The 26,307-nt window shown below is 42.2% G+C and overlaps 2 protein-coding genes across 3 annotated transcripts in view; one reads left to right on the forward strand and one right to left on the reverse strand.

Annotated features, from left to right (window-relative positions):
- The window catches only part of nop58 (NOP58 ribonucleoprotein homolog (yeast)), a 44,776-nt gene extending 39,464 nt beyond the window's left edge, over window positions 1–5,312 (reverse strand). Inside the window, exons 1-2 of one of the 2 annotated variants that reach the window (XM_069933998.1) lie at window positions 5,204–5,312; window positions 1,262–1,338 (exon numbers count right to left, since the gene is read on the reverse strand). In XM_069933998.1, coding sequence (XP_069790099.1) covers window positions 1,262–1,338; window positions 5,204–5,248 — 122 coding nt within the window. In that variant the 5' untranslated portion in view covers window positions 5,249–5,312. Of the gene's footprint in view, window positions 1–1,261; window positions 1,339–4,707; window positions 4,810–5,203 lie in introns of those variants that run through there. The other variant, XM_069933997.1, reaches the window with a different exon arrangement.
- A 2,549-nt stretch (window positions 5,313–7,861) lies between these two features.
- The window catches only part of LOC138761608 (protein FAM117B-like), a 210,142-nt gene continuing 191,696 nt past the window's right edge, over window positions 7,862–26,307 (forward strand). The window contains exon 1 of the mRNA XM_069933999.1: window positions 7,862–8,405. Within this exon, the coding sequence (XP_069790100.1) occupies window positions 7,946–8,405 (460 nt within the window). The 5' untranslated portion in view covers window positions 7,862–7,945. The remainder of the gene's footprint in view (window positions 8,406–26,307) is intronic.

Raw genomic sequence — 26,307 nt, forward strand, 5'->3', positions numbered from 1 at the left:
AAATGTTAAAATTGAGCACACATTCACTACTTCAGCAGGCAGCTCGTTCCACATCTCTGAAGATCCTACTAAACTTCTCCCCTTTCACCCTTAACCCATGTCCTCTAATTTGTATCTCACCTCAGTGGAAAAAGCCATACCCATCAATGAGTACAAATGGCACCATTCACAAAACACATTCCAGTTACCTTGCATATTCTGATAAAACTGTATTTCTATCAAGAAAAGAAAAAGACCAAGTCTGAAAATATCACCATCTGCAGGGTCCAAGTCACATATCAGGATTTGGAAATGCACTGGGCCCAAGTCCTGAAATTCTCTCCTCGGAAGGTGGCAACTCACAGGGAATTAAGGCACTGAATGCTGTCTCTGCCAATAATGCCAAATTTGTAAGAACAAATTAAAAATTACAGGAATTACTGCTTTAGAAAAGGTTCAGAAAAAAATTCCTCAGAAGTGAAAAATTGTAACCAAGAGGAATCAGAAGATAGCCAGGGTGGTTTTTTGGAACAAAAGGGGAAGGAAAAACATTTTTCAAGACACACAAAGGAGTTTGTGTAAACAGGTAGGATCCATTTCCCTAGGGATCAAAAGTAAGGAGTATGGATTGTGAGCAACTGATAGGCTTGGAATGGGAGAAAAAAGGCTATTGCCTAAATGGCGAAACCCTTAAATGTAGCTTGTAAAATTATAGCTCTGGTACTGAAAGAAAGGATTAAAAGGGGAACTGTCTCAGCCAGCAGAGATAAAATGGGGACAATTCTAATCACTTTCACTATATGAACCAATTTACACTGAATGATGGTTAACCAAAGTAATGTGATCTCTCAGCGTGGCCTACTCTTTTCTTACATGTAACATAATTAAACCATAGTAGCATTGTAACCAACGAGTTGCTCGTTGTGTGCACATTTCATGAATTAAAATGGGGCAAACCTAATTTTCTACTCTGAGGCAGAATGAGGACTTATTGCTATGATTGAATTGAACACCATCATTTCAACAAGATGACATAGGACTTAAATTCCAATTTATGTTTGTGACAAATTTGCTGAGGCAAGTTTATAGATCAATTGCAAACTAATTACATAGGATCTTTATTGAAACTTATTGATAAAAAATCATGGAATCAATTGAGGTCACTCATTGCCAAGACAGACATGAATACTAATATGAACTAAATCACAAACTCTTCGGTCTAGGAAGGAATTCTTGCCATAAGAACTAATTTACTGTGTAAAAAAAAGTTTAAATAGCTTACAATTTATTTGCTTTTTCTGATGTTTCAAACTCCCGCCATAAGTTATCCACTTCACGGAGTTTATTCTCATTTACGACCTGTGATTAGGAGAAAATAAATTCCATTCCAGTTAGTTCAGAGTACTGTTGTTCAGAACAAACTTACTCAACATCTACAATTTTGACTGAGAAAATAAAGTACATGTAGAGGTTCAAACAACCAATAGATGGGTCAGGTGGAATATGCTCCAAGTTTAGTTGAGTGTTGATTGCAAACTTGTGAGCTTCAAGGCAGACATTTAAGATTGGAGCTGGGAAATAAATCTACTGTTTCACTGGTACTGAAAATATGAATTTTAAAATTGTTGATGAAAGCAAGCTGCAAGAGGCACTTTCAGGTGGCCAAAATTCCCGATTGTAAAGCCGCATATTATGCCAATATCCGGCTGTCAGGAGGCCAATTGAAACCGCAGGAGGTGCTTGCCAGGAGGGATAATTGTTGGAGCACTGAGGACCCCCCCCCCACACATGAATGCAGCTGCTAAGGAGATGACAGTCAGCTGGCAAGCGCCTGATAGCTCCCCTCTCAGCTGCCCCTGCCCCCCGGCACGGGATGTCGGGGCAGCCGGCATGGGCTGTCAGCCATCCCAAACCTGACAGCCAAAGGTACAGGAGTCAGAGTGTGCTCAGAGGCACATCCAGTGCAGCTGTCCCTTCAGGTGGCCAGCGCTGTGCCTTTAGCACTGCCACCTGAACGGCAATTCAAAGGGCCGCTTCCACAGATGCACTCTTGGCGGAGAATCCACCTGAAGAAGCCTAAAGAAGCCACAAAGGGACAAGGACAGGTTCAGTGAGCAAGTTAAGATCCATCACCAAAGTGATAAGAGACTGCAAAGCGTTGAAAATCCGAGGAATCTGAGTATCTTTGTACTCAATTGGCAAAAGGCTGGTCTGCAGTATAAGCAATTAGAAGCCAGCTCTCATTAAAGACATAATATTGGGAACAATTCAAGTTTAGTATCCTGATCGTTGGAAAAGGCTGCTGTTTTACAGAGGAAAAACAGACAAGATTTTCTTAGAGTTTAGAAGCAATAACATAAAAAAGATCAGTGGTGTCTTAACAAAGTTGGCGCAGAGAAAATATTTTCCTTTTAAGAAAAGCTAAAAGCCTGGGTCAGCATTTTAAAAATAGTATTGGGTATTTAAATAGAACAGAACAGCACAGGAACAGGCCCTTCGACCCAGGTGACTTTGCCAAACATGACATCCAAACCAAACTAAAAACCTTTTACCCGATATCCTGCCATATTCACACGTCAATCTAGAAGTCTATTAAACTCTACTATTGTAGAGTATATTTCCGATTATCCAAACACCACTTTACCGAAATTCTCAGTTATCTGTAAAATTTTTAGTGGCGACATGGCATCACAAGTTTTAAAAAGTTGATTTTTTTTTACCTGCCACACTCAAGTAGGACTCTGATGTGCTATTAGCGCCATTTTGAATCCAATGGAGTTCTCATGTGCTAATGGTCCAGAAACTTTATTTCATGCTTGAAATACCTTCCCTTGTTCTTTGTTGTTGTTTTATGCTGATGCTACTGGTTGGGATCGGAGCGGGGGACCTCAGGATCCAGAACAGGTTCTGCGATCGTGGTGGGGAGATGCCTGGGATAGGAGCAGGGACTTCGGGTTCCAGGGCAGGATCGGTGACGGTGGTGGAGAGGTGTTTGGGATCGGAACAAGGACCTTGGGCGCCAGAGCAGGATCAGTGGCAGTAGTGGGGAGATGTTTGGGATCAGATCTTGGACCTCAAGCATGTTCGGCAACAGTGGTAAAGGGTGGTGGTGTCAGGATTGGTGACGACTGATACAAGTAATCTGCTGCTTCAACTAGGTTGATTAAAGACATTTCTCAGACATCCGGAAAATGCAGTTAACTGATACATGTCTGGTCCCAAGTGTTTCGGATAATCAAAAACTTACTGTATGTTTCCATCACGACTCCTACTGCTGTGCAAAATATTGGCATATTTGCATAAACATCCTCCCTGCTAGCTTCAAAGTATGCACTGTGGTGTGTAAAAATTTTGCCCTGGAGAAAAGATTCTATCTACCCTATCAGTGCTTCTCATGGTCACCCTGAGCCTCCAATGGTTCCAGTGGAAACAACCCAAGTTTGTCCATTTCCTTCCCATAACTTGTATTCTCCAAAACAGACAACATCCTCCTGCATATCCTTTCCAGGCTCCATATCTTTCCTGTGATCTGCCAACCAGAACTGCACACAACATTCCAAGTGCTGCCTAATCAAAGTTTCTATAGCTGCAATGGGACTTCCTTACTGTTAATGGAATGAAACTCACAATAGCATACACATTCAATGAACTCCTGGATCTGGATTGCCAGAACGCTGCTCCTTCTTTATATCAACACTTTTAAGAGCACTAGCATTAACTCCATACACGCCATTTACATTTGACCCCAGTCCCACCCCAAAGTACACATTCCTGACAAAGTTTTGGCCCATAACAATGACTATTGCCATTCATGGATGTTGCCTGACCCACTGAGTTCCTTCAGCATTTTGTGTGTTGCTCTAGTTTTCTAGCATCTAGTTTCTCTTGTCCAGAATAAACTCCATCTGTCATTTCTCTGTCCATAATCGATAACTGATTTAAATCCTACTTTTTTGTATTTCAGAATAAACTTTATTAATAAAAATATATGCAAAGCAAGGTATTTTCATATCTTTGTATCATATTCACATACATGCACTAGGGAAAACAATGCCAAGCCTTTTAACATTCATCATGTCATATTTGTACACTGCTATTGCACCTTTAGTGTTAACCATTTATAACACCATTGCCTCTAATGTGTTTCCAACCCCCACATTACTTCTCCTTCAGTTGTTTGAGGGCTTCGCCATCAATCATAGCCTCTCAATTCCCAGTAGACAAAGGATTGGAAACTGTGCCCCACAGAGTTCTTGCCTTGGCCACAGCAAGCATTAGTGTGCTCTTCAGCACATACTCCTGCAGCTTGGAATGTGGTGGTCAGCAGCATTCTCTCACTAATAATTCCCTGTGCTGGAAGACCAATAAGTTTTATTCAGACCAAGGAGCAGCATTTTTCAACGAGCTGATGATTTGCCAACATCACAGGATGCCTGTTTCTATATGCCTCTCTAGGAATGGCCAGTAAATTAGTGAGTTCTCTGTTACACAGCTGCTGAGGATGAACTATAACAAGGACCCTTGCCCCTTAACTATTTTTTTTGAAAATCCACTTTGCAAAGAGGAGGGTAACAGTGGTGTCCTCCCCACCACAGTGGATTTGATAGGGTCTCCTCAGCCCCTCCAAGTCCTGCTGCTTGTTAATGACTTCTGGCAAAGAAGCATACCATTTAGAGAACGAACGTATAGTATCAAACCCTAAGTGTCTGTAGGATGTTCATTACTGACCACTGCCTGATGGACTTGTAGCCAAACGAGTTTGCCTGGAAAAAAATTTAGCACGAAAGATAAGTGATGTGGGATTGACTGAGACATTACTTGGCAATGTGGCCAGACATTCTCCAAACACAAACTATTTTATATCCTGTTGCATTCGCTACTCTGTCCACATGTCCACCAATCTTTATAGCATCTTAAAACTTATAAACTCACCCACTTAAAGAGATACCTAAAAAAAATTATAACTTTTTTTTTATAAAAGGCAGTGGAGGCACTCTTTGCATATTAGTATGACAGATAAATGGATTTTGTATGTGTAGAAAGAAAATAATAATAGGCCGCCGCCGCCGCCGAGCGCCGCCAGGCCAGGCCGCCGCCGCCGAGCGCCGCCAGGCCAGGCCAGGCCAGGCCAGGCCGGGCCGCCGCCGCCGAGCCAGGCCAGGCCGCCGCCAGGCCAGGCCGCCGCCGCCGAGCGCCGGTAAGCCCCGTAGCAGCGAAGACTTACCTTGAAGATAGCGTAGCCAACAGCGGTCTCGAACAGCACTAACATGGCGGCACCGCTCTCAACTCCAAAAAACCACGCGGCACGCCGTCCACACGCGACAGGAAGTGATCAATGCCGCAAGGGAACTGATATCATTCCGCATGCGTAACGAAGCCAAGGGCAGTGCAATTGTGCATGCAAGGAAACCAATGCTGTAAAGGAAACATGCACATTCCCTCTGTCACGCAAAAGGAGGGAGCAAACGTGAATGATTAGGTCGCCAGGACATTGACCGCGCAGTCGCAGCTTGAGCTGGGGAACCGCTATTTGCGTGCATCGGCCAGAAGCCAAGCTTAAAATTGCAAATGTTCGATATCTCAAATGAAAATCGAGAATGCTGCAAATTCTCAATATTAATCATTTTTAAAACTGAATTGCAGAGCTGGAGGAGAGAACAAAGGAAATGTGAGAGGAGCTAATACAAAATGCTCAAAAGGTTAGGCAACATCCACGGAAGGCACATCTGGTTTATGGAGGGTGCTGAAGGCTTCTTAATTGGAACTGATTTGCCGACTGGAGACAGAAATGTGAACAGAAGGCAACAATCAGTCATGGAATTGAAATGCAATGCAAATACATCAGAATCTATTGTCGTGAGCATGTCACGCAATTTGTTGTTTGCAGCAGCATCACAGTACAAACCACCGTACAAAATAAATATAGTGCAAGAAAAAGTAAGGTAGTGTTTGTGGTTCATTGATCATTCAGCAATATGATGGCAGAGGGGAAGAGGCTGTACTTGTGCCGCTGAGTGCTCATCTTCAGGCACTTGTACTTTTTTCCTGATGGTAGCAGAGTGAAGAGGGCATGGCCTGGGTGGTGGGGGTCCTTGAGGATAGAGGCTGCTTTCTTAAATCGCTGCCTCTTGTAGATCTCCTCGATGGTGCCTGATGGAAACCTGTAATGTTGCTGAAAGATCAGACAGCCTCTGTGGAAAGAGTAAAGGAAGTTAATGTTATACCTTGACGATTTTTCAGCTGGATTAGCCAGGCTAATTGTCTGAACTGAAACTGTGAAATTCAATACTTAATCTTCCAATGGCAAAATATATTCCTCCCTTCATAACTATGGTTCTCTTAGCAAAAGTATAGAAAATGTAGGGGCTTGACAAGATTTGTCATAACTGGTCAAATTCATTATTGTACTTTAAATTTACATACTCATTCTAATTAATAAATGTAGAGAAAGTGGATGTAATACCACAAGAATCAGAATTGCAAAATGTTTGATGACCTGTTTCTGGGGGATGGTGATACAATCTTGCTTGTGCAGGCAGTGGGCCTGACTGTATTAATGAAACTATACCTTGATCAGCAAGGCCAAGGAGCTTATTGTGGACTTTAGCAACGGGAGGCTGAGGGACCATGGACTTGGCTTCATTGACTAGACGATGTTGGTGAGGGTCAGTTCCTTCAAGTCCTAAGAACTTTCCTGGCTGCAGCACATTGAAGCAACTGTGAAGCAGCCTCTACTCGCTAAGAAATGTGAGGAAATGCCATTGAACACTCGAACAAACTTGTGCAAGTGCACAGTATACTTGCTGATTGCATCACGGTTTGGTCGGTAACTTGAGTGCCCAGGAATGCAGGTTATAGAAAGTGGAAAACCTAAACCAAGTCTATCATGAGCTTTGACCCATCTATTGCAGAGATCCATGTGAGGCAGCCAAGTTCATAAAGAAATCCCATTACCCTGGCCACAACCTCTTCTCTTGTTCCCTTCAGACAGAAGGTATTGAATCCAACACCTCTAAGTTCCTGTACATGTAATGATTACCTGGTCATTCTCGACTGCTTGTGGAAACTTGCTTTGTACGTTTCCTGCAGTAAAACAATTAAACGCTTTAAAAGTACTTCAAACGTACAGTAGAAACCAAAAATCTTAATCTAAATCAAAGAACTTGGTATATTCAATGTTAGCTCTTTACTGCTTCCGCAGATATGATTTGGGGTGCTGAGTGCTTTCAGTATTAATTGGTTTTTCTTCATTGTGCCACATTGACTGATGTCATGAAGAAACATTTAAAAATGCAAGTTGGTTCCGCTGTGAAAAGGATGAAAATGATCCCAGCTTAACGTGGCATCCACTCTTTCTTTGCCAATAGCCTGACCTTATCTCCACATGTGCAAAACTCGTGGATGGTCGTTCACGCCCTCAGCCCTCCACATTTACATGTTAATCCTGCAATGAGCGCAGCAAACGTGTTCCTATGGACAGTTTCTTCTTGCATCGACCGCTAGAGTGTGCCGTTCACCTCAAAAAGAACCGCCGGCCTTATTCACCCTCCACACAGCCAGCCGCGGAGGCCTTGAATGGGAGGCGGTGGTCTCCCGGGGCGACGGAGTAGGCGGAAAAACCCACGTGTCGTGACGCAGAGAAAGGGGCGTGACCATGAAGCCAGCGTGCAAGTCTAGCCAATCGGCGGCGCCGTAGTCGATGCGGGGCTTGCCCGCTCAGCCAATGCGCCGGCTTGTGGGGCAGGCGCGAGGTGGCGTCCGCTGCGCGACTCGAGGGGGATCAGAGTGCGAGCAGCGGACGGTTCTCATTTGAGGGAAGAGCGACCGGGCGCGCGGGGGGGGGGGGGGAGGGGGGAGAAGGAAGAGGGAAGAGGTGGGGGGGGTCGAGTCGCTCGGTGAAGAGACCGGCTTGATTGTAGAAAGCCTGCCGAACATCCGCTTCCTACTTCTCTCTGCATCTCGCACCATGTCTCAGCGTGTACGTCGGAACGGCTCGCCGACCAGCGCAGCGAGCGGGGGTAGTGTCGGCGGCGGCTCCAGCGGTGGGAGCAGCAACTCTGGCGGTGGCGTCGGCCGCCCGCAGCCCATGAGGGCCACGGTGCCGTTCCAGCTGAAACAGGGCAGCCCAACGCGGTGTGTCGGTGGGGGAGGAGGGCGGCAACAGCCGCAGACGCCCTCCTCCCGCAGCAGCCCCACTCGGACTCAGCAGCAGCAGACGATCGCAACCTCTTCCCTGGGCAGCCCCACCAGGACTCCGCAGCCACAACTGCACCAGGCGGCCACTGCTACTGCCACCACCTCTCCTTGTTCCTCCCCCACTTCACTGTGGGCCTCAGGGGCTGATTCTTCACGGGTCCGACACAGGAAATCTCCAGAAACCAAGGGCTCCCCAGAAAGGAAGAGCCCCAGCTCTCCCATCTGCAAAGGTACAGTCAGTGGCTTCTCCACCTGCTCCTGATGCAATTAATATCCGAACAAGGGCAATGAGGTTATTGCATCAAAAAGTTTATAATCCTTTGTTTCAGTTTCTAGTTATACATAGTTCATTCCAGATAACTGACGCAAAGTTCCACATTTAGTGTTTTTCTCAGCCCCTACCTCCTGCCCTATTGGAATATAGTTGCATAGGCCATTGTTCACGTGAGCTGAGGAGCGTCAGTAGGCCATGTCTGAAGAAAGTCCCATATCCAAACGACCCTTTTCTCCATTCTGATGTAACAATTGTCTTGGAAAAGTGGATATCATCCAATCTTTAGTTCTCTCTTCTCTTTGCCTCTTGGTGTTCAGTCCAAATATGAAACTGCTACCTTGAGTGAAATCAGCAAACAAGGGAACTGCAGTTCATTTTTTAGGCACAGCATTTTTCCAGATGCAATTCTCAGTGGGGATGAGGACAAGAACATTCCTATAATTAGTGAATGTGGGTATAATTTTCATTTGACATTTTTTGTGCATCTTGGGCCCATCCAAAAGGAAAGAACCAACAAGAAGTTGGGGCAATTTGTTTATATCTTCCTGCGAAGTGATTATCACCAAGGTATTTTCCTTGAAAAGAAAGCTCTTTCTAAAGTTGATTTTAGTGAGAAACTAAAGAAGTGGTCATAGTTTTAATTCCCCTTGTTGATGCTACCATAGGATATTGGTTTTTGGAGTCCCAAGTATCAAGAGGGTGTTTTAAGATTGTACTATTCATAGAGGGTTAAGTCAACTCTAATTCCACATCTGGAGTTTCCTTTTAAAAAATGTTTTGATCCTTATACTCACTGCTGTCCTTTGTATTTAAATGCATTTTTGTCCACATAGTGCATAAGGTTTATTCCCAGTCTGCCTGAAAACCCTACTTTTGGTAACCGTTGTGCAGGATGTTGGTTTTCTTGACTGGCTTTAAAGGTGCTTTGTGAAACATGTATTTGCCTATCATTTTTATTTAATATGTTTGTGATCACCAGTGGCTAGTAGACTCAACATTACTGCCAACATTGGACACTTACTCAATGCAAATGATGACTGGGCATGTCATTTGCATTGAGTGAAGCTATTGGCATAAAGGAGGTGGGCATAATGTATTGGACGAAAGGAAAGCAAAACGTGAAATGCTCTGCTTTTGAATTTTTTATTAGTTGAAACAACCCAAGCTAGCTAATTAAAAATACCTTGTCTATTTTCATCATTTTGTATTTTATTTGTATGTTTGAGCTTTGTTAGGTATTGGTGTGAAATATTAACCTCTTTGGTGTGAAATATTAACCTCTTCAGTGTGACAAGAACAGTAATAGTTTTAGAAAATATGGGCAGTTTATAACTCTCAATGGAGTAATGATTGTGCATGACATAATTTCTAAAAAGATCCATGAGTCCAAGTTATGCAAGAAAAACTTGCAGTTGTGGTGTAGCCAATTGAAGCAATTTATGCTAAATTAAAAACATTCTGAAGTGTTACTACAATAATGCAAGCATTTCTAACTTCTCATCCTAGAGTACTTGTCAATTAAATGTGCTGTTGAGTTGGTTGGTAAATTTAAATAGTAATCTAGCATAAAATCAATCATGACATGTATTGAATTTGAGGGGGGGGGGAGTTATGGCAAAGGCATTAAAAGAATTGCTTACCTTTACAAATACTGAAATTTAATCTTGTTATTGTTAAAGTACCTAATTCTATAATAGCCCTATTTTGAGCCGTCAAATCAAGCATGGGGTGGGGGGAGGGGGAGAGAGAAAGGCTGCTGCTGTTTTCAAGATGAGACCATTGTGGTGTGCTCTACAAGGGCATTCCATTCTGTACACTAGAAAGTGATTTGCTTTAAATCTACTTCAGGAAAACACGAGACCACAGCAATATTTTTTTTCTAATAAACATGGTAAAGGGAAACAGATGGACTCTTATTGTCCTTTAATCAAGCTGATTTTAAGAATGTATGAGTATAGGGTAATGGTTGTAATTGTAAAGATCTGGAAGAAAAGCTTAATTGCTTGCAAGATGCAATTATTGTTTCACTTTGAAAGGTCAAAACCAGCTGTAACTTGGCTCCATGAAATTATCATTCGACTTTGCTGACACCAATGCGCCCTTCTGTCAAGGATGGAATCAATTTTGCTTAACAAAGTTGTGAAATTCTTAGTCTATGAGAAAGGAAATGGTATATTGGAAGCAAAGAAAGGAACGTGACAGTGTGTGCTGTCGTCTAAAATGACGTTATCATTGTCCACAATGGAATTGTAAAATCTCTTAAAGTAAAAGTATAAAACGTCAGAATTAGGGGACAGTAAAATTAAATACATTGGCTACAATGCTGATTCTGTCTCAGTTAATAACATAATTGAGTCAAGAAATTCTGCACCAATCTGAAAATCAGATGCCAATTAAAGCTTCCATGTTTGTGATTAGACCCTAGTTTAAGGTCTAGATTATTCTCAAAGGATGCCAAATACTATATCTGGTTTGCATGTTTCATTTTTCTGCCTAAAGTTTAACAAAAGGTGTTGAGGTATGTTATTCCAACAGCGTTTTAAGAGCAGACAAATAATGGAAAATTTTGATGGGCCTGAAAAATGGAGAAGCAAAAGCGCAGAGGCATAGTTAGTAGAACTCTGCATCTCAACCCCAGTGATCCAGGTTAAGTCCTGGCTTTCAGTGCTGTGCACGTGCTTCCAGTGACCTTGATGGCTTTCTCTTGGACTTTGATTGCTTTCAACATCCTAAAGACTTTAATGGGCAATTGTAAATTGCCCCTAGTGTGTGGGTGAGTGGTGGAATCTGGATGTAGTTGAGGGGAAAGTGGGGGCAGGAAAGGAAATGGATCAATTATAATCAATAAAGTGGGAGCTTGAGTGCGGGCCAAAGGGCATATTTGACTCCATGACTGAAGATTTGGATGAAAATCTGTTTCAAGAAGCAGAATTTAATTATTTTGGCATTATGATGTTGGTTGTAGAACAACCTGATTAAAATTGCTGCTAAATATGAACGTATGAAGCACATGTTACAAGTGAATCACAAATGCACTTTTTATTCATTTTGTGGAGTGTAAGAATCAATGGCAAGATGAGCGCTGATAATTTCTAAATGACTATTGAGTAGGTGCTGGTAAGCCATTTCCTTGAGTCTTTGGTCCTAGTGAAGATGATTCTGTGAGTGTTGTATGAAAAATGAATGTGGACGTTTGCTGTTATTTGTCTATTGTTAATTCAAGTCGGTCAACTCAGCCCATGTCTGCATCAAGCAAGCTATTTAGGCCTAGGCTAGGTGGTGGCAAATGATGTTTGTGCTACAAGTGCTAGGTAATGGCACTCTTCAATTAGTGTTCCAACCTATCCTTGATATTCATTGGATTACTCTTGCTAAATCTAGGCTATTAGCAACAGAGGTCACCATTATCCAAAAACAATAGCATCAATTGTGTAACTATGGCCATCCTGCAGATGAGCAATTTACTTTCCAGCAAGCCAAAATATTTCCACTATCTACAAGCTACAAGTTAGGTGTATTATTGGAATATTATCCATTTACCTGGATGAGTGCAGCTCTAGCAGGTTGAACTTTGTCACCTTTCAGGGCAAGGGAGCTCAATTGGAATTACACCAGATTCATCTTCCTAAATATTCATTTTCTTGCCATTCACAAAATGCACTGCTATAACTTGTCCATGCTGCACCAACAAATTTGATTTCATAAATGAATGTTTTGAATTCATTTATTGGCCATGGAATAAATCTTAAAATTACTTGATTTGGTGATGTATTGCTCTTGTGTGGTGCTGCAAGTTTTGCAGTTTCTGCTAGTATGCATCCCAATGCATGTATGTATACTTTGCATGTACCCAGATCTACATTTTGTTTTGTATTGCACTGTTGTTCAATCTCCATGGAAATTGAATGGCGTGTGATCCAGGTGGTTGAGAGATATGTGAGGTAGAACACTGAGTTTGTTGATGAATGTTTTGAATGGACTCCTTGCCTTACAGCTGAATTATAAAATGACTTCTTTGAGAATAATTTTCTTGCTATCATTTCAATCATTTGAGATGTCCATCATTTGGCTGAATTTTCAGTAAGAAACAAGATTTGTTCTCATTGCCTCATAATACAAGATGAATATCACTGGCAATTATAGGCCAACAAGGAATGCTTGAACTCCATGACACCTGATGAAATGCCATTATTTACTCGCTCATCAATGAATGGAAACTGGACCTGACCAAAACACTGAGCTGTTGTGTATCCCAGCTCCTGCACTGGAATCTTTTTCATCTTGATTCTGATGCATCAAAATCCCATTCCTTTCATAATCTGCCTGACCTTGTTTCCATTGTTAGCTCGAGGTCAGACTTTGTTTAAAATGAGTTTGTCTTGTACATTGTCCAATGTACATATACAGTGCAATTCGTGCTGTAGTCAAACAGGTACAGTATTTCATTTTTTTTTAAATTTAAAAATCTATAGATAATATTCATTTATCACAGTGCAAGAAATGTTGGCAAAAGATTTGCAACCTGCCAAAGGAGAAATCGATAGCATTTAAGACCAGTGATCCAGACCTCTACAGGAAGTCCAGATATGACCCACGGAAGGCTATCTTAGCAACAAGGGGCAATTCTGAGAGAAGCTAGAGGCAGATACTTGCCAACTGTGGCAGGTATTGCAGGCCATTACATCTTATAAGGCAAAGCCAGACATCATGAATGGTGATGATGCTTCACTACCTGACAAGCTAAACATTTTGTATACTCAACAGTACCAATAAAAATCCTTGCAGAAGTTGATGACCCTTTAATATTTGTCTCTGAGGCCAATGCCAGAGCTTCGAGAGCGAATCCTCTCAAGGTGTCGGGCTCTGATGATGTTCCTGGCAGGATACTGAAAATCTGTGCCATCCAACTAGCTGGAGAATTAATGATAATTTTCAATCTCTCATTGCTGTAATCAGAGGTTCCCACCTGCTTCAAAAGAGTACTAGCTTCGAGAACTTGTTGATGGCCAGAATTGACTCGTACCTAAGTGACCTAGATAACAGCAATGAACATCCGACTACTCTCAGCTTTGAACACCATCATATCCTCATTTCTGGTCAAAGAGCTCCAAACTATCTGCACCCCTCTCTAAAACTGAATAATTGGCTTCCTCATCAGAAGACCACAGTCAGTGTGAATTGGAGACAACATCTCCACCAAACTGTCAATCAACACAGGCACACCCACTGTTCTATTTGTTCTGCACCCAGGACAGTGGCCAAGCACAATTTAAATGCCATTTATGGTCATTATCAGAATCACAAACTGCAATGAGGAAGAGTACAGTTGTTTGAGTGATATCGCCATGACACCCTTGCAGTCAACGTTAGCAAAACTAAGGAGCTGATTGTCGACTTGAGAAGGGGAAAATCAGGAGAACATGAAAAAGTACTCATCAAGGGGTCAGCAGTGGAAAGGATTAAGAACTTCAAATTCTTGGGTGAAAACATTTCTGAAAACCTATCCTGAGATGTCCATGTCAAGGCATTCACAAAGAAGGCTCGCTAGCAGCTGTACTTTGTGAGGAGTTTGAGCTCTTATGCTCTGCAGCAACTGTACCACACTACGATGAAGCCGGCAAGGACAATCTCAATGTATTTTTTATAGAAAGTTGACATGATGATGTCCAGTAGCCTTCCCTGCCTGAGTCTTCTCAGAGTGTAGTCATTGTGCCTTCCTGATAAGTGAGGCTATGTTTTGTGTCCAGGATTGGTGACTAAGAAAATTGGTACTCTACTTTCTCCACTGCCAAATCTGAAGTGGACGGTGGTTGATCCTGATCCTCCTGAAGTCCACAATTATCTCCTTTTTGTTCACATTGAGATTCGTGTTGTTATTCTCACCATTTCAATGGATTTTTCCACCTCTCCTCTGTAGAGCAGTTCATTGTTGTTGCTGATGAGGCCATCAACATTGTGTCAACTACAAACTTGATTCTGGAGGTGGATCTGACATTGCAGTCGGGCGTCAGTGTGAACAGAAGTGGGGTGACTACATAGTGCTCGGTGTGATAATGCTTGATGTTCTTCTACCAACCTGGACAGACTGGTCTTTCTGTTAGGAAGACAAGAATCCAGTTACAGAGAGGGATGTTGAGTCCCTGTGAAAACAACTTTCTTCATGAGCCTTTGGGGTATGATTGTATTTAAAAACTAAGTTGAAGTCAATGAGTAGAAGCCTGGTATATATGCAAGCTGATTTTCTGATGCAGTAAGTGTTAAGTTTATTGTCATCAGATTGCACAAGTACAACCCGATAGAACAGCATTCTCTGGACCTCAATGCAAAACATGCAGACAGGTAACCAGACATAACACATGTACATACAACAATACATATGCAGGACTAACATTCATGTTTATAAATAAATATTGTTTCATGAATATGAGAGTCTCAGATGGTTAGTGTGAGCAAACCTTTGGTTCAACATTCTCATTGCCTGTGGGAAGAAGCTGTTTCTCAGCCTGGTGGTGCTGGCTTGGATACTCCTGTATCTTTTTCCTGACTGGAGTAGCTGAAATATGCTGTGTGTAGATGGTTTAAGCTACATTTGCGACTGTAAAATTTCTTGCAGTCTTGGCTGGGTCGTTCTTGACAGGAAAAGTTTGATGGCATTGTTGATGGATGAGGTGGTCATGCTAACTTTCCTCAGGCTTTTGCATTAATGTGATAGGACAAGTATAGGTGGCTGGAGATATTTATGGTTAAGAACTTAAAGCTGTCAACTATCTTCACATCACACTGTTGATTTGGATGGGAGCAACCTTTACTCGTCTTTCAAAAATCTGTGACGAGCTCCTTATTGACACTAATATAACAGCTACAAGAATGGAAGCTGCTTCTGCTCCAATGTGCTTTCCCGACCACCTGGAGACTCTTCCTGAGGATTGGAATTCGGGGACGACCAGCACGCACGTGCATCCAAGGTCAGAGACGGCGAAGGACCACTATACTGGAATTGTGGTGGAATGCGGGGAAGACCACAGAAGTACGATAGGGCAGGTAAGAAACGACCAAGAGCCCTGCCTGCCTGTGGGTTTGCCGGTACAGGCGCCCCCGACCCTAAACCCAGGTCTGATCAGAAAGGGGCCACTACAAGCACGGGTGGAAGGATCTCCACAAGTCATGCTCCCGATTGCCACGTATGTGCAGAATTCCCGACCACTCCAGAGCCAGGGAAAGCAGACATCGCTACCGTCACTCCCCCAGCAGCAGGTTCCCTAGTCCCACAGAGACCTGATGCTACCGCTGGGATTCCCCTCAAGCCTGCTGCAAATGTCCCAAAGCCAGAGACTCAGCCAACAGCCCCAAGCACCCAGGTTACTCCTCCAGCAGACACAAGGCCCACAGAGGCTCTACCAGCAGCTCCCAGTACCCCAGGGTCCGCCCTTGCTACATCTAGACCCAGAGACCACTTGAGACTGGGAACAACCCCTGGGGTGCCTACACATTACCTAAGGGACCAGAGACTGTGGCTTAGCCATGTACTGCGACTAGACAGGCTGGAGCTCGACCCCAGAAATCCCGGAGCTGGCACGCATTTCGGCCACTGGCAGAGATTCTGAATTACGTGGAGGGTGCTGAAGCATCGGATAAAGAAGAGCTATTAATGCTGCTGTTAGTGCAGCTGGGAGACCACCTTTACTCCCTTATACAGGATGCCAGGTCCTACCAAGAGGCAATGAGCACTTTACAGAGGTATTACAGTAAGGGGCATAGCAAACTCCACTCCCGGTACAGGCTCATGACCAGGTCACAACAAGTAGGGGAGTCTGCAGGAGACTTTATACTCTCTCTGAAAGACCTGGCGAGAGGCTGCAACTGTAAAGCAGTATCAGCTCAGGAGCTTGCGGAGGACCTTATTATGGACAGAATTGTTCCAGACATATGGTTCTCTGAGACAAGACATCGATTGCTGGAGAAGGGATTGGTGGGGCTTGATGAGGCAGAGACTATTGCAGAAGCTTTAGAAAGCACCAGGAAAGAATTGGAGGAGTACTCACAGGACCCTGGGGCTGGGACAACCGTCACATTGCTGGACTCTCAAGCCCCACGAAAAGAAAAGTATGCTGCCTCACAGGAATTCACAGCAGCAGCATACCTTGAAGATCCCAAGCACTTTTTCATTGAACAAGAGCTGTCTTATACTTGCACTGCTGGTGTGGTTATTGTCAGTACAATTTAATAAACTAATATGTACACTAAGAGGTCTTGTCGTTCTGCAAGACGAACCTGGAAGCTGTTGTCCTGGCACCAAGCCTCTATTTCTTTTTCTATATTCTGACCCAGTTGAGATCTGGCCTATCATGGTGGAGTTATCTGCAAATTTATAGATGGGAGTTGATGTTTTGCCACATTGTCATGGGTTTTACAAGGTGAATGATTGGAGGTCGAGTATGCAGCCTTGCAGGGCATAGGTGTTGAGGATTGTTGATCATCACCCAGCCTCATGATTGTGTCTGCAAGACAGGAAGTCAAGAATTCAGATGCAGAGTGAGATGCAGAAGCCATCTTGAGCATGGGGATGTGATTCATTTGGCACTATTGTGTTGAAGTTTGAGTTATAGTCACCAATAGCAGTATGATGTAGGTGTCCTTGTTTTCCAGGTGTTTTTGGGCTGAATTAGTGCTAGGGAGATGGTGTCTGTAATGGATCTCTGGTAGTAGTAGGTGTATTGAAGCGGGTTAAAGCTGATCAAGAGACTGGAGTTTGACATGAAACGTAGCCAGTACATGATGATAGGTGTCATTTAGGCTTTTTATTTTTCTCCAGCATGGGATGAAGGTGGCTGTCTTGAAGGAGGTGCTTCTGCTGGCTGCAGGAAAATGCTTGTGAGCACTCCCTCAATCTGTGCAGGCTCCAGGACGTGTCCAGGGTTTTAGTTGGACCATTTGCTTTTCAGGGTATAATCTCCATTATTGTAAACTGGCTGAAGCAATATTCCTTTATAAGATAACTTATTGCAGAATGAAAGTGATTAAATACATACTTTAGGAGTACTGCACAAAATCTCGGCTCTTGCATCTTTCTTCTATTTTGTAGAGAGTGTGTGGAGCGCCACCAAATTTAAATTGCGATTCAAAACTAATTTGTAGAGCGAGCTGATGAGCAAATTTGCCGTATTTTATGGGTCTTTTAATTTGCAGAACTCTAAAATGTTGAATGTCATTTCATCGTTAATCCATCCAGAAAGTTTACAGGAGAGCAATGGCAAATTGTGGCCATACATGCCAACAGCTGTGGTTGAAATAAGCATTAATCTGACTATATTTTAAAGTGGTATTTTCAGTAGGGACCACTTTGTAACACAATGTTATGGATTGTTTTCTGCCACATGGGTTTTTTGGGTTTGCTGAAAGCAAATTTTTAAATTCCAATATCACTCATACATTATCAATCAAGCTAAAGTTGAACAGAAAGAAAATGCAAAATATCTTAAACTAGAGAACAAAGCTGCTTTTTCAGATTTAATTTTGGGTGATTATTGGTTTAAAAAAGACTCTGGCATTCTGTATGGCTTTTTTTATTTTGTGTATTTTTAAAATACCCAGTGATTATGGGCAGCTTTCATTGTTTTCTTGTAACTTTTAGATTAAATTTTCAATCCTATTGCAGCGCATCATCAAATTGCTGAATTCTGAGAGTATGCCAAAGAATCTTGTTAGAAGAACTTGAAGTCAAGAATGAGAAGCCTTTTGATTTTTTTTGAATATTTTATATTGAGAATTTTCAATCAACATGCAGTTAAAATGAAGAATGATCAAAAAAGGAAACATCAATATCAATAATAATAATAAAAAAATACAAATATTGATCTGCACGTCGATGTTAAAGAAAGTGAGGGGGGGAAAAGCGGGGTCAACACGTGATTCAATTATAAAGGAAAAAAAATTACAATAATACCACAAAAATGCAAATTCAATGTCCATGTTGAACCAAAGGAAGATGATAGAAAGAACAACAAAATAAGAGGAACCCTCCCACACCTCCCAAGAAACAAGAAAGAAAAGTAAAGGAGAGAATAAGAAAAAGATTGGCTTCACCTTGGATAAACGCCACCCCCATCAATGGACAAATAACCTGACTTATCTAGTGTCCTCAGCGCTGTGAGCACCAGGGGGAAGAGTCAGGAAGGGGGAATTGTTAAAGATTTACCCCAATGTACCTTACATATTCTTGAAAATACATCATACCTGCTTGAGGTGATAGGTGATCTTCTCTTGGGGAACACCACTATCTGAGGTAAACCCAGTTAGGAATTAGATTTCCAAGTAACTGCTTATAGATCTGGCAAGAAGCCGAGGAAGATGCTCGATTTGGAATTGAAAATGACTTGATTTATGACTCCTACATGCCATGCTAACATCATTCTGACTTGTGTACCATTTTGAGATGCAACCAGTCGGTCAGAACAGAACTTGGACATATGTTGGGGAATAGCTGCATTTGCAGTTGTACTAATGAGAAAAAGGAATTTAAAGATGCAAGATTTCCAAGATTAAATTGGATATTGCATCTGCATTACTGGAATATAATTTTTTGGTGAAGGTAAGAACTCTGAAGTGCAGGCTGGCAATGTTTTATCCTTTTCATGTGATTAATTCCATTCAGGCTCAAAATCCATTTTTGTTTGATTTTTAGCCTAAATAAGTCACTGTATTTGCAAGTCTTTGGTCAGACTGATCCTATTTTAACCTGAATTGAAACTTCCCTGATTGATACATTGGGAATTTTGAAATACTTAATCTTATTTTCTGTTGACATTAGTTCAAGCCTATGCAATGTTCTGACATTTCATCATTTTGGTCTGGGCAGTTGGAAAGCAGTATAGCCAACGTATCCAAACTTGAGAACTTTTGTCAAATCCTCTCCACCTTTGCTCAGGCTGTTTACAGCAGCATTTTAATTTGTTTGATTTGTTCCAAAACAGTAAACTATCCTCAAGTTGTGATTATAAATGGTTTACCCTTTTATAATTTGATCTTGTATCAACCTAGCACACTTAAGAGTCATGCATATGTAAAACATTCTGATCTGTTCATATGAGACAAATGCTCAAAATGAGCTAAATTGAAGGGCATGTTGTTTTAAAAAAAAAAAGCTGAGAGTATATGGTGCAGTGTTTGTGGTCCATGTGTGAGGGCTTTTCTTTGCCCCCACTCAGTTGCTCTTTGGACTCTAACTGCTAACCTGTAGCGGTAGTTACAGCGAAGGGACTCACAGCCATCACGTTGGATGCACTCAACGACTGTTTTATTCAAATCCCATGCACTCCCCTTTAAGGGCAGAGTGAGCTCGGCCACCACATGCGAGGTGACGTCATAATGGCTGCCCGAGGCGCGCGCCGGGCTGGAAGCATGAGGCAAGGAAGAACCCCTGATGGTGCCATCTTCTCATGGCTGCCATGCGGCGGTACAAGCGGGGCCAATTCGCCACGAGAGAGTGCGCCACCACAAACCCATCAATTAGGTCATTGCTAGTATGGAGAACTCGTTATCTTGTGCTCTCTGAGCATTGGTGCTGTTTGTAGCTGTCATTTATCAGATGATACTGGTTTCCAAAAATGTTTCCAAAACATTTTCATTATTTTTTTTACTTCTGGGAGCTGAGGTTGGAGGGGTAATTTGATTTTTAAAAAGAGTATTCCCTTTTTAAAGCGTAAAAAGAAGTGGTTATTTTGGGAACTGCAAATATTCAACTTCTTTGAGACCTGTCACTCTGTCATTGTTTTGATTTGAATTTGCTGTAGGGTTTCATTCATATTCTGCATTAGAGTGATGAATTTGCATGCCAACTGAATCGAATGGTATTTGTTATGAATATTCTGATGGAGGGAAGCCATTGACCTTTACAAAAAAAAATTAAACTAAGCTAATTTGAATAAAATGACTACTTTCTTTTAAGCATGAAACAGCACAGTTAGTGCAATGCTATTACAGCACCAGCGGCCATGTTTAAATCCTGTGGTGTTCTCCCTGTGTCTGGGTGGGTTTCTTTGTGCACCAGTTTCCTCCCACTCTTTCACTATGATGAAGTTAAAATGTTAGATAAAGCATACCAAATATTACTCATAATTTATATAATTGCTTGTCATTTTTTTGCTTCCATAAATGCTGCTTGATCTACTGAGTTCTTCCAACATTATATATAAGGCTGTTGGGAGTGATGGCATAAAAGTTGAATGAAAGAATAATTAGAACTATTGATTGTGTATTTATCACAATGTAATAGTAAATAAATTTATGTTGAAATTGAACTGCTAATTATTGTTTATTGCTTCATGCATCTTATCCCCAAGGTATTTGGATCCATAAAAATGGGATGCTCTAGTCTGTTTTGAATTCTGTCTTGTTCCACTTGTTATAGTTTTGTTTTCACATGGTGGGTGAAGACTCCAGCTTCCAATGTTTACAACTGAATCATTTGTCATTTTAATGTGGTATGTTTGAAAAATATTTTGCCAATCCAACTATACTAACAATAAGAGATACAAGACTGGCTTTTAAAATGCACCTATTCAGTTAGCTAAATTTTACCCTAATATATCCTCTAAATGTGATAAGTGTACAACTGGGGAAGGTACTTTATATCCTATGTTTTGGTTATGTCCCTCTCTTTGTAACTTTGAAAAAGGTATTTAGTACATTAGTGGCCCGCTAACCAGGACATGACCTGGGTACACAAAATGGCCTACGACGTGCAGACCCCACGGGGGCCAATGACCTTCATCCCAGGTGACCACCTGCATGGCAGGAAACAACAAGCAACGGTAGAACACTGCCCAATCGGAAATCAGCGCTGCCGTGACACTACTTCTGTCATCATCAGCGGGGAGAGAATACAAGTAGAGCTTCAGTGCAACAAATCAGACTTGAAGGATCAAGTAACTCTTCACACAGTTTCGTTGAAGCTGCCAACTTTCTGGGCATTGCAGCCACACATGTGGTTTGAACGGGCCGAGGTCTTGTTCCACCTTCGACAGATCAACGCCAACGACATGCGTTACTACTATGTGGTGAGCTTGCTCGACCAGGAGCAAGGCAAATACAATGTCCTCAAGGAGCTATTAACTTACACTTTTGGGCTCTCACGGTGCAAGCGTGCTGCACGATTGTTGCATTTAGATGGTTTGGGGAACAAGGTCCCATCCACCCTTATGAGCTCACCCTGCTTTTCAAGCAGATTCTCCTGGAGCAGCTCCCCAAGGATATCCTCCTCTTGCTTGCCAACAAGGACTTCAGCAACCCCAAGAAAGTCGCAGCCCAGGTGGATATGCTCTGGAGAGCAAAGAAAGAAAAGATGCCTCAGTGGAGCAGATCACTAAGCCCCACAAATAGTCAGGAACAAGGCGCAGCAAACAGAGAGGCAAGTGGACCCCCGACCCAACAGTATTGCTACTATCACCAATGATGGGGTGCAGGGGCTGTCTATGCTGCCCACCCTGAGCATTTCAGGGCCAATCATCGTTAATAGCTGCAGCAGTTGGCATGATAGCCTCCTCAATGTGTGGGACTCTGTCAGGAAGGCACTTCCTTGTTGACACTGGCGCCCAGATAAGTGTCCTTTCTTCCCCCCACTTCGGCCCACAATACCCAGAAGGGCAAACTGGACCCAGCACTGAGGGGCAGCGAACAACACCACCGTTCAGGCACCAGCGAACGTTCGGCACTGTCCCTCTCAACTTCAGCAACAACTGGTTCATGTGGACATTTCACAATAGTCTTTGCGGCAGGAATTTTGGCAAGTACTTGGGTGTAAGTTATTACCAGTCACGAAGGAGACTGAATGATGGATCGGGAGCAACAATCTGCTGAAGGAACTCTGCAGCATCAGCGAGAGAAATGCTGATGTTGCCTGGATGGTGGTGAGGGAGAAGGTGTAAGAGCAAGTGTTGGCTTTCATCTACAAATGCAATTGAATGAAATGTGAACAATTTTTTTCTCCCTCTGTTGTTTGACCTACTGAGTTCCTTCAGTAGTGTTGTTGCTGTAAAATTATTAGCATGTATTCTAAAAGGAATGATGCTGTATACTTGACCTATGGAATTTGGGAGATAATGTCATTATCAGCTATTCTTTCATATCAGTGAGCCAATTTTGGATCCATTCTGCAATGTCCTCTTTAATCCTATAGACTTTCACTTTTCTAAGCAGAATGTAATGTGTCACCTTGCTCAAATCCATGTCAACTTCATTAAATGAACTACCCTTAATGATCCTCTTTGTTACCTCTTTGACAGATTACTGAGATAACCTTCACTTCCACTTTGGCTATCGCTGATAAATCTGTGCCTTTGTAAATGAATATTTATTCTTCTTTTTCTTTGGTTTGGCTTCGCGGACAAAGATTTATGGAGGGGTATGTCCACATCTGCTGCAGGCTCATTGGTGACTGACAAGTCCAATGTGGGACAGGCAGGCACGGTTGCAGCGGTTGCAAGGGAAAATTGGTTGGTTGGTTGGGGTTGGGTGTTGGGTTTTTCCTCCTTTGTCTTTTGTCAGTGAGGTGGACTCTGCAGTCTTCTTCAAAGGAGGTTGCTGCCCGCCAAACTGTGAGGCGCCAAGATGCACGGTTGGAGGCGAGATCAGCCCACTGGTGGTGGTCAATGTGGCAGGCACCAAGAGATTTCTTTAAGCAGTCCTTGTACCTCTTCTTTGGTGCACCTCTGTCTCGGTGGCCAGTGAATATTTATACTGTCCATAAGAATCCCAACAATTTGCCCACCACAAGTTTAACTCTCCAAACCTTGGGCCTCTGCACCCTCCCCTGCCCCCCTCCACCTTAACTGGATCTTTGATTTCCTCTTCAGAAGACCACAATCAGTATTAATTTGAAACAATGTCTCCTCCTTACTGACGATCAACACAGGTATACCTCAAGGATGTGTGCTTAGCCACTGCTCTACTCGCTCTACACCCATGCCTGTGTGCCCAGCACAATTCCAATGCTATCTACAAATTTGCTGATGACGCCACAGTTGTCAGCAGAATCACAAACAGCAATGAGGAAGCGAACTGCAGGGAGATGGATCATTTAATTGAGTGGTGTCATACCAACAACTTTGTACTCAACATTGGCAAAAGCAAGATGATTGAAGACTAGGAGAACATTATCTAGTCCTCATTAAGGGTTCAGTAGTGGAGAGGGTCAAGGTTCAAATTCCTGGGAATCAACATCTCTGAGGATCTGACCTCGATCCTCCATGTTGATGCAATCATTAAGAAGGCTCACCAATGGCTATACTTAGTGAGGAGTTTGAGGAGATTTGGCATGTCACTGAAGACTCTTGAAAACTTCTATAGCTGTACATTGGAGAGCATTCTGGCTGGTTGCATCACTCTCTGGTACGGAATTGCCAATGCTCAGGACAAGATAAAGCTCCAGAGGGTTAACTCGGCCTGCGATATCACAGGCATCTGTCTTTACTCTATTGAAGACATCTACAAGAAGTGATGTCTTAAGAACACAGCCTCTATCCTCAAAGAGCCCCACCACCCAGGCCTTGCCCTTTTCATTCTGCTACCATCGAGAAAAAACTACAGGAGCCTAAAGATGAGCACTCAGCAGCACAAGGACAGCTTCTTCCCTGACTTTTTGTGTACTATTTTTATTGTTGTAAGGAGGTTTATATGAATGTTTGCACTGTGATGCTGTCACAAAACAACAAATTTTGTGACGTTTATGATAATAAGTTCTGATTATGAATAGAAAATGCATACTGTTCAAGGTTTCATATCTATTCCCTCTTCTAAGTAAGTACTATCAAATTTGGTGAGCTTTATTTAAAACATGCCAATATGCTATAATTCCATATGATTATCAAAGCTTAAGGGAAAACACTTTTCTTAAAGGATGGTTGATGATGCCCACTTGATATGCAAATCTTAATTCCTATTGAAGGAATCAGTTTTATAGAAAACTAATAGGGAAGTTGTATCCTTGAGTTTCAGCAACCGTATTGTAATTATGATTTTACTAAAATCATTACTGGGCTAAAGCAGTAGCATTTCTTCGAATAGACCTCTTTGACAGTCTTTGCACTGTGAATTAACAAATCTTAAAAAATCAATTTCGAGAATTTGCCTCCTGTTAGCCATTGAGCATTATTTCCTTAGCAGTTATTGTAAAGGCTTCCATTAAATGGTGAACTAGTTGAGGTCTTGAAGCTAATTGGCTGGAAGGTGAGCAGTAAATTTTGAGTTGGTCCAAAGGTTTAGTAAGTAAACTTATTCCAGTACTGATTCTAACCTATTGTTAAGAAGTCCATTGTGAACGGTTTCTTATAAATGTAATATTAAAATGCAGAAAGTTATTTTCCTATAAATTGAAATTTCCGTGGTAAAAGTTTGAATCAAAGCAAAATGGAAATTGACTCTGCAATTGATTCATAAAGCTAAATTATGTTGACTAACCATCTATGAAGTGATGGAGATGGTTGGTATGTTTAAGGGCTTTCAAAAGTCTTTTGGAAAGCTATAAAAAGAATTAAAACTAAAATCATGGATTGACAATAAGGATATGAAATTGGCTTGCTCAGAGTAGAAAGGGTCTAATGTTGGAGTAATGTTTGGGACCTGAAAATCAAAAACTAGATGCTGGAAAGTCCCTGCATCCTCTTCATGGAAGTGTCGCTCTTTCCAAGGCTGCAGAGTAGAGAAGCTGCTGTTGGACATGAGTCCAATGTTTAACCCTCATCTTGTCTACTGTCTGTTTACATGTTTTGATCAATGACTGAAAGAAAGAGGGGATCTTTTATCAGTTTGTAAAATTTGATTTGCTTAGTCCAACAGACTGCTTAATATTGAACTGTGGTGCTCTTGAGGAGCTGAAGTAAATAACTGCCACCACACTGATGGTCATTAACAAGTGTTTTTTTTCAAATTCAGCTCGCCCCTTTAAGGGCAGCATGAGTTCAGTCACCTGGTGCATTGTGACATCATAATCGCTGCCCAGGGTGCGCGCTGAAAGGGATGCTGGAGTCAGAGAGAAACCTCTGACGACACCATCTCCTAATGGCTGCCCTACCCCGTGGCAATACAAACGGGGTCGGTTTGCCATTAGGCTGTGCGCCGCCACAGAACAAGGTTTACCAAATATGAAAATTGGAGATTTCAGATTTATTTTCAGAGCACATACATGATATCACAAACCAAGAACTGTGAAAAGATAACTGATGTAATCTGGAGTGAGAGTAGATTTGTAGCTTGGATATGGTCAGAATTTGAAAAGCATAAATTACAAAATACAGGAGTTGGTAACTGGAGTTCTGAAGCCTCTTTCACACTGATGTCCACTAAATTGGTTGTTCAGTGTCCTGGGATAGCAATGGGGGCTTGGTTTTACACTCTTGACCACTCCTAACTGGGACACTAAATGCTTTCACACTTGCAAGGAGCCATCCTGGGGTTAGGACTGTTATACCTTCTACCTGTGTCATCGTGACACATCAAGCGATGGTGGACCGGCCCTAAAACCTGATCAATGTATTATGATCATGTATTTGAATAAAATTAATCCTGTCTAATTATAACATAATTAAGCTTTATGTACAGCACAGTATGAGCCCTTCAGCCCCTGTTGTTGTGCTGACCTTTATAAAGGACAATGGGAAAGTGTAGCAATAAATTACAACAGTGGACAATTTTTAAACAGGGTGGGAAAGTTGATAGTGCTATAGCACACAATTTATAAATACAATGGGGGATAAAGCAATGGCAGACCTGCCCTCAAAGAATTCCATCTGGCAGAGAAAGGGCTGTATGCCCGGTTGCATACATGGAGCATTTATGGAGGGATTTCTCTGTCGCTCGGCATTCTG

Source organism: Narcine bancroftii, chromosome 4 (genome assembly GCF_036971445.1).
Source record: "Narcine bancroftii isolate sNarBan1 chromosome 4, sNarBan1.hap1, whole genome shotgun sequence".
In the NCBI taxonomy this organism is placed as follows: Eukaryota; Metazoa; Chordata; class Chondrichthyes; order Torpediniformes; family Narcinidae; genus Narcine; species Narcine bancroftii.